At 45.7% G+C, this 19,494-nt stretch overlaps 1 protein-coding gene across 1 annotated transcript in view; it reads right to left on the bottom strand.

The window, feature by feature from the left end:
* Window positions 1-19,494, bottom strand: part of CRAT (carnitine O-acetyltransferase) — a 336,972-nt gene that overhangs the window by 125,289 nt on the left and 192,189 nt on the right. Inside the window, exons 7-9 of the mRNA XM_086924849.1 lie at window positions 18,274-18,452; window positions 6,064-6,164; window positions 5,408-5,527 (exon numbers count right to left, since the gene is read on the bottom strand). Coding sequence (XP_086780975.1) covers window positions 5,408-5,527; window positions 6,064-6,164; window positions 18,274-18,452 — 400 coding nt within the window. The remainder of the gene's footprint in view (window positions 1-5,407; window positions 5,528-6,063; window positions 6,165-18,273; window positions 18,453-19,494) is intronic.

Here is a 19,494-nt window from a genome sequence, read left to right as displayed (position 1 = left end):
ATTTTGTGATGCTGAGGCTCGAGTTAACTTTAACCGGGGTTCACAGTTACATACATGTCGTGTCCCTCTAGAAGGGTGGAATGCTAACCCCGTCGCCAGAATTGGCGAGGGGTTAGTATTCCAATTCGTATGACACCTTACTCGACATGTTTTGATAAAGCGATACCAGAGTTAGCATATAACCGCGAGGATTATAATGCACTTAAGAGTATATGGTACGCGTTATCATGGAACAGCTATTAGGACTTGGTTCCGCAAGCTGCAAACGGGCTCAGCTCATGCCAGAGCACCATCTCACATGATTCCAAGCACTCTGCCTTCAGGATTGTCAAGGCCTGCCATAGGGGTGACTGATAGGAATTTATGTGTCCATTTTAGGGTTAGATATAGGTATACAGCTGTCGTGCAGCCAGTTGTGTCAGATTTAGATGGCCAGCCAGGGGTGGCATAATACATGCTGCAGCCCCTGGTAGGCCCTGGGTACACCTATGCCCTGAGTTACAGGGTCTGATAAGGTGGCCCAGTACCAATTGGATATGTACCTAGGGTACATGGAACCCATTTTACAGAGAGAGCAGTAGGCCTGGGGTCCTGATTGGCAGGGACCCAGGCCAACTAAGTCGGAAAACCAGCAAAACACCAGGCAAAAAGTTGGGGGCAACCATAGTCAGGTATCCACCTTCCTACAATGGTGTTGATGGACCATGGAGAGGGAGGCGTTGAGTACGATGCCAAGATTTAGGGCGTGGTCCGTGGGAGTGGAGGGCCAGCCGATTGTGTTGGGCCACCAGGTGTTGTCCCATGCAGAGGGGGAGGGTCTGAGGACGAGGACCTCTGTCTTTTCCGAGTTGAGCTTCTGGTAACTGCTGTTCATCCAAGATGCAACGTCCTTCGTTCCTTCCTGGAAGTTGAGTGGAAGGCATCGGACTGCAATGGCAGGGTCAGGCTGCAGAATCGGGCAGTGGAAAAAAATATATCAAACTTGGGTGCTCGTCACGTGTTAAGCTGAGAGTTTGACTGAAGGAAGTGGTATGGTCTGCCATATGAACTACCCTTCCCAAGATTGTGGTTGGTCTAGAAGACACTACCACAGGATCCCTTCCAAATGAAGTATACTTCAAATTAAGGACACAGTTCCCTCCCCCCATGTAATTTTACTGGGTGATCTTAACTGCAAAGTTTCTAATTTGAGCTTGGATCTATTTAGAAACAAGCTCAAAGAGGAACATTTCCAGATCCCACAAGCTATGTTACCAGTTAAAATTAGAACGAATAAGAGAGGGAAATTGCTCCTGAAAGAATTATCTGAAACCGAGGGTATTATAGCCAACGGAAGGCTTCCCTCGGACACACCTGCACTTTATACGCATAACACTAATCACAGTGAGTCGATCTTGGATTATTTAATCATTGAATATTGCTTTTTCTATCTTCTGAGAGATCTGGTGGTCTCACAGACTCTATTCAGTGACCACAAGGTAATTACTTTAACCCTTTCTATATTTCCGCCTCTGGCTGACCCGTGTGTTCTTAATGCTGATCTGGTTAATTTTGGTGCCAAAACTGGAAGATGTTTTTGGAATTCAAAAGCCATAAGGGGTCTGGAACATATTCTAGATAAAACATTAAAAGATCTCCATAATTGGCTAGGGGCCGAATTAATTTCCTTTGAGGTTTTTATTAAGGAGGTTACTCTAGCTGTACGAAATTCCAACTCAATTACAAAAAAGTCCATACTCCCCAGCTCGGTCATCTCCTTAAATAAGGAAATAAATAAATTGGTGAGGGAACAATACCTGTCCAGATCCTCCGAAAGATATCACAAAACAGCCCTCTTAAAAAGAAGGAGACGAAGGGCCAAGATTAAAATAAAAAAAGAAAAAGAGGATTCTTTCTGGATCAAGCTGCGAGAAGCCGCAGTAAATGGTCATGCTAGACGATTCTGGTCTATAATTGGAGAGGGTTGTGGAACAAGAGTTAGTCCCCGCCCTATCCATATATCTGAGCAAATCTGGGTTAATTATATTTCAAATTTATATGCCAGTAATGGGCCTGCGGCCGAGAATGGGGAACTTTATAATAATAGTGATCCTCTAATAGATTTCCCGTCTGAAAAAACCATTGAATTGGCCATAAAAGAACTTCGCCTTTCAGGTGCAATGGGGCCTGATGAGCTCCCTATATCTGTCTTGAAGCAGGACCCAGTTTCCTGGAGCAAAATTTTGTTCTTTATATTTAGATTTTGTTTCCTAAATAAATGTGTCCCCTCGTCCTGGAAAGGGAGCATACTGGTGCCTTTGTTCAAGAAGGGAGATAGGAACGAACCTAAGAATTATCGGCAAATCTCCCTTCTTGACGCAATTGGTAACGTTTTCTCTAAATGTCTCCTATATTCCATTAACGATTGGGTTGAGACGAATCATATATTACCTCTAGAACAGACAGGTTTTCGCAAGGGACATGGCACTTTGGACAATCTCACCGCACTTCAGATAATCTCTGACAAATATGTAAGGGTCCGTGGAGGAAGAGTATATGCGGCGTTTATAGATTTCTCCACAGCGTTCGATAAAGTGGATCGGCCGTTGCTGTGGAGAAAATTAGCCGCTCTAGGTATGCCTCCTCTCCTGTTAGATTTGGTTAAGGCCCTTCACTCAGATACATGGTGCCAAGTCCTTCAAGGAGGGGAAAAGGGTTTATCCCAAATCATTCCTACCATTAACGGACTAAAGCAGGGTTGTCTTTTGGCGCCTTTGCTTTTTTCCCTATACATTTCAGATCTTCCAACGTTTTTATCTGCTTGTGATGATATTGCACCATCATTAGGGGGAACTCCAATTTCCTGTTTGTTATATGCGGACGATATCCTTATATTGGACTTAACGCCTAAAGGGCTAAACAATCGTCTGCATGCTCTACACCTTTATGCTGAACTCCATTATTTAAAGATAAATGCAGTTAAAAGTAAAATTATGAACATTTCAGGGAGGAAAAAAATAAAATATGAGAAGTTTGGTTGGTCCGTAGGAGGTCATAAGCTGGAGGTGGTTAAGTCTTATGTCTTCCTGGGGAAAATAATATCTGATAACCTAAGCGACAAGGCCCATATCGATAATAATTCCCGGAAGGCCCTGTCTCAGGGTAAAAGCTTGAGTGCATTGTACTCAGCCACAGGAAGAAGACATTTCTCTTACCTGTTAGAGGTCCTTAGGGCGAAAATTCTGTCATCACTTCTGTACGGAATTGAAACAGTTGATTTAGGGCAATGGGGTTTTTTACACGTTACAGAAGGAAAAATTCTACGGTTTTTAGCCTCTATTAACACCACCTGTACAGTGGCGTCCCTGAGACTGGAGTTCGACATCCGCATTAGTTGGGTGCAGGGCTTGGCAGGGCGCGTGCGTTGGATAGCCAGTCTGACCAGAGGGGAAGTGGGGACTTTGAGACATTTAATGAAGTCGGAATTGTTGGGCTCTCTAAGGGAGTTCTCCTTAATTGTTAAGAACTTTAGAAGGGCTGTTACACTTTTGCAATTGGAGGAGAGCACTCTTTTTTACTATGTCTGCCGTACAGTTAAAATCACTTCTGAAACAGGCCTCGTGGATCTCAGTTTTAGGTTGGACAGGGAATCTACTCTTGCAAGGAAGGGAGTATCCCCCCTTACTGATACTTGCGTACTAAAACGCATGCAACCCTATGTCGCCTGGAACCTATCCCATGCTATACGGCGTTTTTGGCTTCTCTTGAGGCATGATCTACTCCCTCTTAATAAACTTATGGCTAGGTGGTATCGTTGCTCTGCAATTTACAACTTTTGTAATATGTCTACCCAGGACTTTATACATGTTCTTTTTATATGTCCTGAACTTCGTTTATTTCGTCGTAAACGGTTAAGACAAATTTGTTTGAAATTGAACATCCTTACAGCCAATTCTTTCTTATGTGCTCTATATAATCCTCCTAATGAAATGTTCTGTTTTAGCATTTTTAACTTTTTCAAATGTTTTTTAGACATCTACTAGAGGGTTTTTATTCAACTGTATTGTGCTGACTAGTTTGTACTTTGGTAAAAAATGTGTTAAATGTCTTTTGCATTTGTACAAGTACTTTGTATTATGTATCTTTTTATGTGGACCTCTTCGGAGTTCCAAAACATAATAAATAAACTTGAAACTTGAAGTATACTTCTTTCCTGTGAGGTCAGTTCCTGTTTAAATCAAGGGAGACAATCACGATGGAAGGATGCATCACAACACATTTGTTCGCTATTTTAAATCTCACTCATCACAACATGTTCTCTATTTTTGTCCCAGATTCCTGCTCTTTTGCAGCAGGATTGCCCTTCAATCCTTCTCCTGGTTTATTGGCCGGACCCTTCTCTTTCCTGATGCCAAGTAGAATTTAGTGCCCGCCATATATAATGCAATATACTTCCCCATCGTCAAGCATGTACTGTATGATTTTTAAGGAGGCTTTTTACTCTACTACAGTGATTCCCAAATTGTGGGTCGCAACCTACTCGAGTAATGAGACGGTTTTTGGTGAATCGCGAAAGTCCAAGCAGATTCTGTATTTATCTTGTCACATTTGCTGCGCTCAAAGACCGGGGTCAAATGTTGGCATATGTTTTTTTGAGAAATTGGTGCTTTATTTTTTTAACATGGGGACTGGTGTTTAAGAACTCTGCTTGCTTTGCAGTCAGAGAAAGAAAAGTGAATTATGTGATAATCTAGCTAGAGTACAGGGAGTTTGAAAGGAAAGGTTGTAGGGTGTCATTTTTGTGACACAATAAAATGTAAATACCTGTAAATGTACTGTACACATTCAGCAGTTAGGAAAGCAACATGAAGCACACTTTTTTTTGTAATTTCGAGGTGTGACAGAAACAGAGATTTGAATAGGATCAAAACAAATCACAACACTCTACTTGATGATGCATAAATGATAAAAAACCACTGAAACCCAATTTCCACGCATTATTTGCGTACAATATTGTTTTATCAGTAAATCTGAATTTCTGTGCAAATTTAGTGGCCAATTCAATATGTGCGGTAAGTAAATGACAAAGTGCCATCACGCAATGTTTTAGCTACATGAAAAAAGCGCTTGCCTCATGTCCATTAAAGCTAGGTAGGACGCAAAAGTCTGTTCTTCTAAAAATTGGGTTGTGGGTCCAAAAGGTTTGGGAGCACTGCTCAATAGCTTTTGGTCCTAACTGATACATTTTGCTGGTGTTCTACTGTCCAGGGTGAGATCGTGGCAACACGGAGGAGTCGGCCTGTCCTCGGGCACTCAAGAATAAAACTGAAAAGACCTTCAACACATCCTGTACTTGACACTACCCAAATGAACAGGACAGTTCTTCCACCACCGCGGCCCCTGCATTGTCTCAATGTTTTTCACTCACATGTTCAGGTTCTGCTTTGCTTTCTCAATGTCATTCTTGACCTCAGGCGTGATGTTGAAGCGCAGCTTGGTGGGCATTGGCAGAGGGACCATGGGGGATCTTACAAGCTCTGGCTTCTTCCTGAAAAAACACAGTGAAACAACACAGATCGAATTATGCTTAGCATAAACACATGGTGGTACCACAGCCTCAGACTGGACCACTGGATTTCCAGTCTTGGGTGGTGAGGCTGGGGATGGTACACAAGCTACTCTGGGGCAAGGACACAAAAGGATGAAGAAGTTGGGCCCGAAAATAAGCATCCTACTAGGGCATGAAAATGCTGCACTTTGTAATCTATGAACAGGTTACATCATGGTAAGCAAGCATGGTAACTCAGCAAGCTCTGAAAAAATGGAATCTGCAGTTTAGCAGATCAAATCCCAGCAGAAAGTTTGTCAGCTTTCTTCCTCTGAAGTTGATAAAATGAGTGTCAGTGGAGTGAGGCAATAATCACACTAGTTATTTTCAAGCTCTTCAAAGCTCCTGGTAGAGAGCAGTGAGCACCATTTAGCTGGCTGATGTCACACATAAATAATAGATGGTGAAGTGACAGCATGCAGACACCGTGCCTTAGCTTCATAATACCCAACCTGAAAGAAATATAAGAATCTTACGTGTACTCTACGACGTGGTCAATGAGAGCCACGATGGGGGGACCCTCTGCAGGTGCATGCTCATAAATCAGGCCGCAGGACCCATCTTCGGCAATAATAAACTGTATGGAAGAGAAAAGGTTTGACAATGACTAGACTGCTTCACGTGACTACATTGAAAACCTCCAAGGCGCTCTTTTCTCTCCCACGGAGTGAGTCTGGGTCCTTGGTCAGAGCACTTGAGATAAAAACATCCGCAAAAAAACTGACCGCAAAATCAGCAACAGCAGCGGCACAACATGAGCACCAGTACATAGCTGGGTGCCATACCATGGGCAATGATCTGCTAGAGGATTCACAGAAGAGGAGGGAGGGTCACATCACAACAAGACTGAGTAGCAGAATATGGTCCTAATGGCAGCAGGATAAGATGATGGGCAGCCGGGATGGTGGGGGATGCGGGGGGGTCAGGGGCGGGGGCGTTACTGCCGGATAAGATGCAGTCACTGCCTTTGGCCCTCTAGAGCTTCGATGTGACCATTGATTAATCTTGAGGCACATAGCTGCCCACCAGTAAAGGGTAGGAGTGTGTCTCTGTTGCGAGGAAAGAACGTGTCACGGCTCTGAAGACTGGCGTCAGGGTCCGGAACTGGATTCAGGTAGACATCAGAGACCAGAAGAGGCGCCAGAGGAAGGATGGCAGCCCCTTACCTGGAGGCAGGCGGATCCTCATTGTAATAAATGTACATGGGTTACTTGCACATGCCTCATCGAAAACCTTCCGGGACCAGCAATGGGGCAGAAGCCAGCCACAGTAGGGATCGAGGAAAGACCGACTGGAGAGGCTCTGTGTGAGGGTAGCAGAGGGAAAAAGGTTCATAATAGAGGGAAAGAGGCTAAAACCCAATGTGAGGGTCAGACTAAAACAGAGGGGCACACACTAACCACTCTAACAGAACTAATAACCACTGGGGGTTAGCAGTGGGGAGAAGCAGACAACCAAGTGAAGATGCTAACGTTCGAGGTGAGGACAGCAAGCCTTTGAGGAAGGAGGACAGTGGCTGAATTACCCACCACAGAGAATGAGCTGGCGATCAGGTGGACCTGAGGTTTCAGGGTGCAGTCCACAAAGAGTACGAGGCACTTCAAGCAATATGTTTGAAGACAGCATCTCTGGTGCAAGACCTGCAGCAGGTGTACAATTTCACTTTTTCCCCAGGGAGAAAAGAGGAAGTTACTTGCCTATAATCATAGTCCAAATACACAAAAGGTAAAGGGAGGAAGGCTTGCAATAAGTTGAACCAGTGGCACTCGCTCGGGGTAGCATTCCAACTCATCGTTCTTTTGCCCACAATGCCGCCTTTTCAGCCTGATTGGGCCTCTTCAGTTGGGTGCAGCTTTCCCAGACATGGATCCCTTGCTCTCTCTTCCACTGGAACCAAGCTACACCCAGCTGAAGAGGCACAATCAGGCTGAAACAGCTCTTAGAGGTCTTGTGTTCTGTCCACAATACTAGTATACTCAAATTAGTAGACAGGTTTCTTCTTTGGGGCACTTACGTCTCAAAGGGTAGCAGTGTTGAGCGATCAATGCTTTTTTCATGAAACAGAGACACCCTGATTCAGCATGACACATAACCTCGCACTCCGTCCCACTGATGCCCAATCAGGGCATCAATAGCATATAAATATCAGGATAGATTATATCATTAAGAATATCGTCAGGGAGATTTATAATTTATTTTGGAAAGGCCACAGTGTGGCAGGACTTGTAGAGTGCATTGTACACTGTGAAGACAATAGGACTGCATACAAATAGGACTTTGTAATGCCGTACGTTGCTGCATTCTAACAGAGAAAATCATAGCAGTGCTGTAAGGAAAGGCCTCTTTTTGGATGGTGAACCCGAGTGTTTGGACTGAAGCTGGTGGTTTTCCACAAGTACCTGTGCCCTTTCGCTTAAACTGATAAGACAAGTTGGCTTCTATTCAATTGGATGAGCTAGCTTACCTGTAAGTCCCTATTAAATGGTACCCATTGTACCGGGGCATGTAAGCCAGAGGGTCCACCTAGGGATTGCCGCACTGATCGTGGGACTCGGTTAAAACGAGGCTCCCAACCCACCATTTGCAGGCTGGAAGAGGAGTTTAACTACTGGCCCGACTTTGCCATCTAAAGCAATTGCAAAGTCGCACTCCCTCCCAGTATATGTGTAAGTCACCCTATGGCACACCTAGTGAGTCCTAAGGCAGGGTGCATCATATTGAATGGGCAGAACATGCCCTGGTTGTAAAATCGATAAACTGTTGTTTTTACTGTGGAAAAGCTTGATCGCACAATTAGAGAGGGCAGGGTTACATGCGGATGCCTCAGCGGTGCTAACTCTAACGGTGTGACCAAAGTGGGCCATTCGAGGTATCAAACAACTCGTTACATTAAGCCCGACTGATTCTGTGATCGCAATTAATGTAAAAGTCTGCAACTTTAGCAGAGTTGCCACTTTGTTGCCTTCAGCCTCCTGTGCCCAAACTGGCTGCACATGGGGTCCTGTAGCTGAGACTGCTTTCTGCCCTCCTGGGAAGACTTGCAAACAACTCACAGGAAAGGATACAACGGGGGCCTGCTCTGGAAGCAGGTGTCACCTCCCTCCTGAGGGAAACCACACAGGGGTTGTTCCAAAAGGCGAGCTGCAAAGGAGGCGCCGCCTTTGAGAAACAAATGGGTGACACTAAGGAGAGGGGCTGCTCTGGAAGAAGGCGTCACCTCCCTCCTGAGGGAAACCACACAGGGGTTGTTCCAAAAAGGCAAGCTGCAAAGGAGGAGCCGCCTTTGAGAAACAAATGGGTGACACTAAGGAGAGGGGCTGCTATGGAAGCAGGCGTCACCTCCCTCCTGAGGGAAACCACACAGGGGTTGTTCCAAAAGGCGAGCTGCAAAGGAGAAGCCGCATTTGACAAACAAATGGGTGATGCTAGGGAGAGGGGCTGGCCTATTGTTTAGGCTGACAGGCTGGCACTTGGGACAGGTAAGGGGAAAGAAGTTGACAAACCTACTTTCCAGGGGTGTGTAGCCCTCTTGGTGGCCACATCTCTGGGTTGGGATAGGGAGCTCCACCCGCCGGGAGAAGGGTCCCACATTACGACATGAATTATTGACTATGCCAGGCGGGATACGATATAGCGGGGTGAATGACTGTATGTATAGGATATCCCTTGTTCATCTATCTGTCGACAAGCCATTATTGTTTGTTCAACTTTTGGGTAGGTTTAATTAACATGGGGATTGCTTAGGGTGAAATAAATATGAATCACAATTATTGAAACATAAATGTAATGTCTATAGGTGTCACCTTTGGGGAACACTAATATCCCACCTAGAAATGGACGACTGTTGTGCTATATCGTGAGCACCTGATCTTGTGATGGATGTACGACATTACAACGCATGCTTTTACATCGCATGCTTTTACAACGCAGGTTTTACAACGCCTACCATTACAACGCATAGTGCTTTGGGGCGCTGGATAGTGAATAGTTTAATTTACTATTCCAACTCCAGTCCCCGTGGATAGTAGGGAAGGTGTTGGACAGTAAATTAAACCTATTCCCTATCCTAGAGCGCCCCCCAGCTCAATGCGTTGTAATGGTTTGCGATGTAAAGGTTGCGTCGTAAAGGCACTGCGTGGTAAAAGTTGCGTTGTAAGTGATGTTTCCCCTTGTGATGTTTGAAAACTGAACCAAGAGATCTTCCAATAAAATCCTGTATGGAGGAATAACTCCTTATACATTACAGAGGTAGGTATGTTGATTGTGTTCTAGTACATGGGGCCACATAGATACAATCTCTAATAAGGATTCACTGAGCACAATCTAAATATATTTATGTATTTCACACTCCTCTCTCTGTCATGTCACGTTACACGTCCACACTCAGGCTTTATAAGTTCTTCAAGTAGTGCAGGAGACGACTGGGCGGGCCCCTTCCCAGCACATATGCTCCTATGCACGCTTGATTGGTTTTAATGGTCTGGGACAGATTCGTTCTAATTTTAGAACTATCTTTTTAATGCTTTCTTCTTCATGAATTATGTAGTCTGTGTATGTATCATTGTTTGTTCCTTGAATGCGTACGTATGTCTTTTTTGTGCATTATCTACAGCCCTGATGGAGTTCAAACGTGTTGACTGGCTGTTCTCTTGACTAATTTTATGAAACATATGGAAAGTGAATAAAGAAAGCTTTAATAAGATACAGAATTGTGGGCTCCTCAGTTTTTAGGTGCACCAATCCGTGTTATTATTTCCACTCTTAACCTGAACTGCCACCGGCTGACACCAGTGCAGCCCTCGGTCACAACACGGTCCAAACTTTGTAGCCCCTGGTAAAAGGCTTAAGAGTGCCCGTGCTCTCGAAAATCCTCTGGTTTACAAAAGGAGCAAAAGTCTTTAGATGAATGCAGCACTAACAGCCTGGCAGTGGACCTAGCGTCCCTGCAGCATTCTAGCACAGCATCTGGTTTCTGTCCAAACAGGGGTTTCTCGTTGAATGGCTTATCCATAAAGGCATTCTGGACATCAGAACATCATCAAAGAAACCTGTGGAGTGCAACCCGGCATGTCTTCGAGGACTAGCGAGGAGCCCATCGCCTCTTGCAACAGTCTGCCGTGCCTAATCCTGAATTAATTATGTGTTGTGCAATGTCGTGGCCATCTCTGACCTCGCAGAGAAAATGGCCTCTCTGATGATCAGGCAATTTAGGGACAACCGTATCCACTGTATCCCTAAGGGCATGTGGGCAGCCACCCAAGAGACATGACATGTTCACAGATCGCAGACCTAGACTGCCCACAGGGAACACTTTTTTTACCTACCCATTTTTGGTTTCTTTCATTTTCTCTCAAGTAGGCGGGTAATGCTCCCGTGTTTAGCTTCGTTGTGGATGAGGCCTGTTGTACCCAAATCTCTGGAGATGGATGAAGCAAAAGGAACTCTGCGTTCCTCGGTGCTGATCTATAGTGCCTTGCTCTTGTGTCTCTCACAGCTGGGAACACTGTTGGCTGGTGCCAGGGTTCTTTTACAGCCTCCATAAGAGCCTAATTGAAGGGAAGCAGTGGTTTGAATGGAGTCAGAGGGGTCTGTAGGACATAAGTGAGGATATTAGGTCAGTGCTCTTGAGGGAAGGGGTAATTCAAGCACCCCTGCGGATTTCCTAGGCACCACACAAAGGATGCTTTCTCTGCCGAAGCTGGGCCAGGGGCTGGGTCAACGTCAGGGGATATATCCAATCCACTGACATTTGGAAGGGCTTTGAAATCTGATGTATCAGGCTTGACGGGGTCACTATCATTTGCATCCTATGGACCTTACGGGGATTGTTGGCCTGAGTCTGGTCCAAAAAGGTCATGAATTGTCTCCCAGAAGTGGCCCTGGGCACGGTTATTATGCTCCCTGAACAGTTCCCTCTCAAGCAGGCGTGGTCTCTCTCTCCTGGACTTCAGGCATGGTGGCGTGAGAGGTTCTTGAGGAGGAGGCAGAGGAGGTGGAAATAACACCAAGGGTGTTGATGCGCTGGAGTAGGGATCAGGGCCAACACTGAAGCAGGAATCTGTGTCTGTATTGGCATCAAAGCAAATACGACCGCTGAAGGTCTCTACGTGAAGACAAAAAGAGTCAGTGTGGGAGGGAACCTGTATAACATCAGGGAGATGAATGTCGTCCAAGTGGCCTCGTGAAGCCCCACACGACCCCATGGGGCCGAACGGAGCACCAAGGGGGCCGCCACCCTTCTACAGTGTATTACCCGAAGAAAGAAATCACATCGGTGGTATCTGCAGAACCCATTGGGGAGACAACACCATCAACTCTGACTCCGGAGAGGAATGAACCAAGGCTGACGCCCGAGGAGGGGACTTACCCATAGACTTTGTCCTTCTAGGAGACAAGGTTTGCTTTTTTGTGCTGTCTTTTTTTCTTCCTGGAGGATCTGGACAAGGGTGAGGAATAGTAAAGGCACAGGTCTTTGGTCCTTGACTGCGTACCTGACAAAAGAGACGAACTAGACAGTCCTACCTGGCATAGGCCAAGAATAACTTTGGCTTCCCACTCCTTGATGGTATTTGGAAGAATCCTAAAGCAGAGCTAGTATGTTGAGGACTCTTATCTAGAACCTAGACATCACAGATTATAGGCGTGCAAGTTGGTGATGGACATCTGTCCATCACACATGCGACAGTGTTTAAACCTTGACTTTTTAAGTGGGGACATATAACAGCATTACTCCAAAATATTTATAAAAGAAGACAAATTGTTTCACCTGCAGAGGACTTTCATTCCAACACACTGAATTCTGCATGAACTATATAGAAGGGCACCATCCACTTCTTGCCTTCATGGGGTAATTTGGTGGCCAGCAGATCTTTCTTGTGGCTTCCGAGTCCTCAGCCTGACTCATTTCGGATCCCTCGCTAACTACATTTTTCAGAATTAAAGAAAGTAACTCTTTTTCTTGACAAGCAACCATTTACTACACTACAATGTTAATATGTTTTGTAAAGCGCTCGAATACCCAAGGGTGTTTTGGCGCTGCTTTGGAGAAAAAGATCGGGAACAGATAAACAGAGTGAGGGTCTTGAGCTTATTTATCAGAAAGCCAGGTTTTCAGGGATTTCCTAAACTGAAGAAGGTTTGGGGATGCTTTGAGATTAAAAGGGAGGGAGTTCCATATCTTTACGGTGCTAATCAAAACACTATTTCCTCCCCACCGTAGGTACAATCAAGAGTCTTGAGTTAGATGATGGAAGTGTAGCAAAATATAGCCATTTACTAGGGCACATGCAATTTCCATATAATTCTTTGTAAAAGAATTAGTGTTGTCAAGAATTTCTATACTTGAAAGAAATCTGGTCTATTGAACAAGATGACACCAAATTTCTTAACCTGTTGTAAATTGGGGAAGCTTCTGAACAACGGTTCAAGGTTCCACTCATGGGGGCACACAGCACAGTGCCTTAGGCGGCGACTACAGTCCTACAGCATTATTTAACAAAGATTGACACATCTGAATTATTCCCATTTGTAAAGTTGAGACTCTAAGTAGTTCATGCCAACATGGCAGTGTATACAATCAATAACGATCAACACAACCACAGATTACAAGTGAACAGTCAACTTCATTATGTGACTCGAACTCAGGCCAATGAGGTGACAGGACACAGAGCTCCTCCCTGTCAGGGGCTTCTGACTGTTCAGGTGTTCAAGCTCATAGCAGTCAAACAGATGGAACTGTTTTTCCTTCTCCAGCACTGGATCTATTATAGATTCCATTCATGAGTCGAGCTTAATGAAACAGTATCAATCATTTAGTGGTAGGTAGAAATTAAGCTTCTCTAATTTGAAAGGTCTCCGAGGACTGCGTGTCTCACTGGGAATTTATTTCTGGATTCAACACCAGTACAGTAATGCTTTGTGAAAGTGTGTGTTGTTGTCAACGTTGCTACTATATAAATTTGTTTCTGAGATAGTCTGCAAAAAGAGCAGTTGTGGCAGCCCCACTTTGAATAAAGTGGGCTCTAGTCGTTTAAAATAGGTCTGTTCGCACTGTGCTCCAAGGTAATGTATGAGACAATCCATACGGCTAATGTTTGTGTACTTTAGGGTTCATCTTTGTCTCAATCTCCAGGCCACAAACAGCTGATCCAATTGACGGGAATTATTAAATGATAACAGAGCTTCAAGCATCTGTTGATATTCCGAGAATGGGGGGCTCTTTTTTGCTGCAGTGATAGGTTGCGGTAAAGAAAGGTGGTAATGCAATACTATTGTTTAGAGTAAATTATGTTGGGACTATAGAGCTAAAGCTTGGATTTGTTGTTAAAGAGATTCCATCTTTAAAGAAAATATGACCTTTACAAGAAAGTGCTGGTAATCTACAAACTTTCTAGCAGGCTAATGAAATCTGGCACCCTGTAAGAAGGAGATTCTTGAAGGGTAGGCAGATGTGAGAGATGCCAGAGCAGATTAATGTGGCTCCAAAGTTTTGAAGGACTGACCCCAAGAGAACTTCTATCCTTAGAAGAGGCTGTGTCTGTGCCTGTAGGGTGACCCAGAAGAGGATCTCCACGACTATGGAGCGGCCGAACTGTCCTGATGTACTGTGCCCTTGTGAAGTCAGGCGCCTTGGTGATGAAGTCACTGACAATGGATGGCATGATCTCAGCCGCCCCAGTTACGAATGTTTCAATGAATAGAAGTGCCAAGAGGCCATGAACAAGGCAAATAGTATGGTCCATCTCTGGAGGCTGAATTGGGCTATTAGATGACGACAGAGCAGGAAGGCAGCGCTTAGCACTCAGAAGGTTATCTGTTGAAGGCGGAGTCTTCTGTTTTAACTGAAGCCCTGTAATAGTGCCAGCCTTGGAGCCTTGAGGGGCCAGTCTCGAGAATCCATTAAGTAGGTCTTGAGGCCATCTTTTGTCGCTGTACCTTAACAATCGATAGATAACGCGCACAGAGACGCTATTGTGGTCCGCCACACTCTGGAATCCATTAAGTAGGTCTTGAGGCCATCTTTTGTCGCTGTACCTTAACAATCGATAGATAACGCGCACAGAGACGCTATTTTGGTCCGCCACACTCTGGAATCTACTGAGTAGGTTTTGAGGCCATCTTTTGTCGCTGTACCTTAAGCCGCACTCTGGAATCCACCGAGTAGGTCTTGAGGCCATCATTTGTCGCTGTACCTTAAGCCGCACTCTGGAATCCACTGAGTAGGTCTTGAGGCCATCTTTTGTCACTGTACCTTAAGCCGCACTCTGGAATCCACTGAGTAGGTCTTGAGGCCATCTTTTGTCACTGTACCTTAAGCCGCACTCTGGAATCCACCGAGTAGGTCTTGAGGCCATCTTTTGTCACTGTACCTTAAGCCGCACTCTGGAATCCACTGAGTAGGTCATGAGGCCATCTTTTGTCGCTGTACCTTAAGCTGCACTCTGGAATCCACTGAGTAGGTCTTAAGGCCATCTTTTGTCACTGTACCTTAAGCCGCACTCTGGAATCCACTGAGTAGGTCTTGAGGCCATCTTTTGTCACTGTACCTTAAGCCGCACTCTGGAATCCACTGAGTAGGTCATGAGGCCATCTTTTGTCACTGTACCTTAAGCCGCACTCTGGAACCCACTGAGTAGGTCTTGAGGCCATCTTTTGTCACTGTACCTTAAGCCGCACTCCGGAATCCACTGAGTAGGTCTTGAGGCCATCTTTTGTCACTGTACCTTAAGCCGCACTCTGGAATCCACTGAGTAGGTCTTGAGGCCATCTTTTGTCACTGTACCTTAAGCCGCACTCTGGAATCCACTGAGTAGGTCTTGAGGCCATCATTTGTCGCTGTACCTTAAGCCGCACTCTGGAATCCACCGAGTAGGTCTTGAGGCCATCATTTGTCGCTGTACCTTAAGCCGCACTCTGGAATCCACTGAGTAGGTCTTGAGGCCATCTTTTGTCACTGTACCTTAAGCCGCACTCTGGAATCCACTGAGTAGGTCTTGAGGCCATCTTTTGTCACTGTACCTTAAGCCGCACTCTGGAATCCACTGAGTAGGTCTTGAGGCCATCTTTTGTCACTGTACCTTAAGCCGCACTCTGGAATCCACTGAGTAGGTCTTGAGGCCATCTTTTGTCACTGTACCTTAAGCCGCACTCTGGAATCCACTGAGTAGGTCTTGAGGCCATCATTTGTCGCTGTACCTTAAGCCGCACTCTGGAATCCACTGAGTAGGTCTTGAGGCCATCATTTGTCGCTGTACCTTAAGCCGCACTCTGGAATCCACTGAGTAGGTCTTGAGGCCATCTTTTGTCACTGTACCTTAAGCCACACTCTGGAATCCACTGAGTAGGTCTTAAGGCCATCTTTTGTCGCTGTACCTTAAGCCGCACTCTGGAATCCACTGAGTAGGTCTTGAGGCCATCTTTTGTCACTGTACCTTAAGCCGCACTCTGGAATCCACTGAGTAGGTCATGAGGCCATCTTTTGTCACTGTACCTTAAGCCGCACTCTGGAATCCACTGAGTAGGTCTTGAGGCCATCATTTGTCGCTGTACCTTAAGCCGCACTCTGGAATCCACTGAGTAGGTCTTGAGGCCATCTTTTGTCACTGTACCTTAAGCCGCACTCTGGAATCCACTGAGTAGGTCATGAGGCCATCTTTTGTCACTGTACCTTAAGCCGCACTCTGGAATCCACTGAGTAGGTCTTGAGGCCATCATTTGTCGCTGTACCTTAAGCCGCACTCTGGAATCCACTGAGTAGGTCATGAGGCCATCTTTTGTCACTGTACCTTAAGCCGCACTCTGGAACCCACTGAGTAGGTCTTGAGGCCATCATTTGTTGCTGTACCTTAAGCCGCACTCTGGAATCCACTGAGTAGGTCATGAGGCCATCTTTTGTCACTGTACCTTAAGCCGCACTCTGGAATCCACTGAGTAGGTCTTGAGGCCATCATTTGTCGCTGTACCTTAAGCCGCACTCTGGAATCCACTGAGTAGGTCATGAGGCCATCTTTTGTCACTGTACCTTAAGCCGCACTCTGGAATCCACTGAGTAGGTCTTGAGGCCATCTTTTGTCACTGTACCTTAAGCCGCACTCCGGAATCCACTGAGTAGGTCTTGAGGCCATCTTTTGTCACTGTACCTTAAGCCGCACTCTGGAATCCACTGAGTAGGTCTTGAGGCCATCATTTGTCGCTGTACCTTAAGCCGCACTCTGGAATCCACTGAGTAGGTCTTGAGGCCATCATTTGTCGCTGTACCTTAAGCCGCACTCTGGAATCCACTGAGTAGGTCTTGAGGCCATCTTTTGTCACTGTACCTTAAGCCGCACTCTGGAATCCACTGAGTAGGTCATGAGGCCATCTTTTGTCACTGTACCTTAAGCCGCACTCTGGATTCCACTGAGTAGGTCTTGAGGCCATCTTTTGTCACTGTACCTTAAGCCGCACTCTGGAATCCACTGAGTAGGTCTTGAGGCCATCATTTGTCGCTGTACCTTAAGCCGCACTCTGGAATCCACTGAGTAGGTCTTGAGGCCATCTTTTGTCGCTGTACCTTAAGCCGCACTCTGGAATCCACTGAGTAGGTCTTGAGGCCATCATTTGTCGCTGTACCTTAAGCCGCACTCTGGAATCCACTGAGTAGGTCTGGAGGCCATCTTTTGTCACTGTACCTTAAGCCGCACTCTGGAATCCACTGAGTAGGTCTTGAGGCCATCTTTTGTCGCTGTACCTTAAGCCGCACTCTGGAATCCACTGAGTAGGTCTTGAGGCCATCTTTTGTCACTGTACCTTAGGCCACACTCTGGAATCTACTGAGTAGGTCTTAAGGCCATCTTTTGTCACTGTACCTTAAGCCGCACTCTGGAATCCACTGAGTAGGTCTTGAGGCCATCTTTTGTCGCTGTACCTTAACAAATGATGGAATACACACATAGAGCCGGCTATGGAATCACACTCTGGAATCCATTAAATGTGTCTTCAGACCATCTTTTTTCGCTGTACCTTAACAAGTGATAGATAACACGCACAGAGGCAGCTATTGTGGTCCGCAACACTCTGGAATCCATTGAGTAGGTCATGAGGCCATCTTTTGTCGCTGTACCTTACCAAGCGATAGATAACACGCACAGAGGCAGCTATTGTGTTCCACCACACTCTGGAATCCATCAAGTAGGTCTTGGGTCTGGAACGTATAAGGCTGCAGTAAAAAACACCAGGAAAAGCTCTGCTCCTTCTTTAGTACATATTAAGAACAAGTACTTGGAACAGATACGACGGAGAATCAAATATTAGACACCAGGGCAGAGTCTAAAGCTAGATGGGGTCCACGGTGTACTAGGCCACGCCACATGCCAATGAATTGGTTCACAGGTACTCACCTAATTTGGAGGCACATCCTAAACCCAAAAATGACTAAAGCCTTACATTATTTGGTGGAACACATGGGGCGTTTTATATTATATGAAATATACTGGGTAATTTATCTACTAAAACAGATAAAGGAACATTTCAATCACTTTATTAATCTGAATGTGACCAAAGCCTGCCGTTCAGTGGTGAAACCAGACATACTTCAGGAAACCTAAATCAAGGAGTACAAACTCACTCACTGCCACACAGAGACTGCCCAGCAGGAGGTCCCTCCCTACCTACTTGTACCGGCCCTGCGCTGAGCGTGCACGACTTACCTGCAGGGTTTTATCAAACCAGCGGTTGCCACTGTTCCAGCGGCTGCCCCCGCCATGAAGCATCTGTGCAGCCACGCGGCTCAAGTACAGGTCATCAGACACACGGGGGATGGGCGCGTCCAGGCAAACCGTGAAGATGCTCTTCTGGATTCTTTTCACAGACTCCTTGTTGATCTTATCTGGAGAGGAAGAGAACGAGACAAACATGTAATAGTTTGGTAAGATGCCAGTCTATGAACAAACATGGACAAAGCACGTGTTCAAGTCAGTCCACCGGGAGAGGGGAAATGCCCAGTGATGGATGCATGAAGCGGTGCTTAAAACATTAGATTGACATGTTAACCTTCATGTTGAGGCTTATATTATGCAAATGAGAACAGACAACTGCCACATAAAAACTGTACTGAACGCCAAAGGATGGTTGTGGCAAATGTTGCTTATCACACTGTGAAGGGTCGGTGAGAAATGGTGTGTCCATCACAAGGGTCCCTGCCCCTCTCCCAGGGTCCTTCGCTGTCATACACTCCAGCTCACAGGTGCATATACAGAACTCCTAATTGCAACAGAAGTGGTTCATAAAGAGGTCACACAAGAGTTGGGATGAAAACGTGCAACAAAATTAATTATATACACTAAGCACATATGAAATTTCCATTATGGAAACTTGTGGAATCTCCAGTAGTAGATGTAAAGCTTTAGAACCAAGTTGCCTGAGGTTACCCAGCATTGTAACCTCAGGCATTTGCCCAACCTCTTGGATACCCTCTCAAATGATTAGTGCGCTATACAAATCAATATAACATAACATAACATTACATAAGTCTGTACGAGGCAGTCCTGCCTAATAAGATCCAATGTATGCGGCTGGTGCCTTTGGTATTACCCGGGCCATAATCAGCCGTGTGAGCAGGTTTCTGGCATCCGTTTGTAGAGACACTTGCTGAACTGTCCGTGTGGTAAACGATACCTTTGACAAATGATGTGGGCTCAGCTGGGTCTGCCTATGATCAATGCTGGAGGCGATGGATAGACTATCTCACTCGAATGTTGTATGCCCGGGTCAATGTGCACCTGCAGTGCCCTCTATTGGTCATTGCTGGAAGCTTTTGCACAGAAATTCCTGAGTTGGGATGACTTGATCATAGCTGTAGGCATTGTTCCAGCTGTTTCTGTGGCTGGGCTTTGCCTTTCATCTGTGTTACGGGACTTGGTTGACCCCAA

This window comes from Lissotriton vulgaris, chromosome 5 (assembly GCF_964263255.1).
Source record: "Lissotriton vulgaris chromosome 5, aLisVul1.2, whole genome shotgun sequence".
Lineage (NCBI taxonomy): Eukaryota > Metazoa > Chordata > Amphibia > Caudata > Salamandridae > Lissotriton > Lissotriton vulgaris.
The sequence above is the reverse complement of the archived record's forward strand: the minus strand, read 5'-3'. Positions and strand labels throughout refer to the sequence as shown.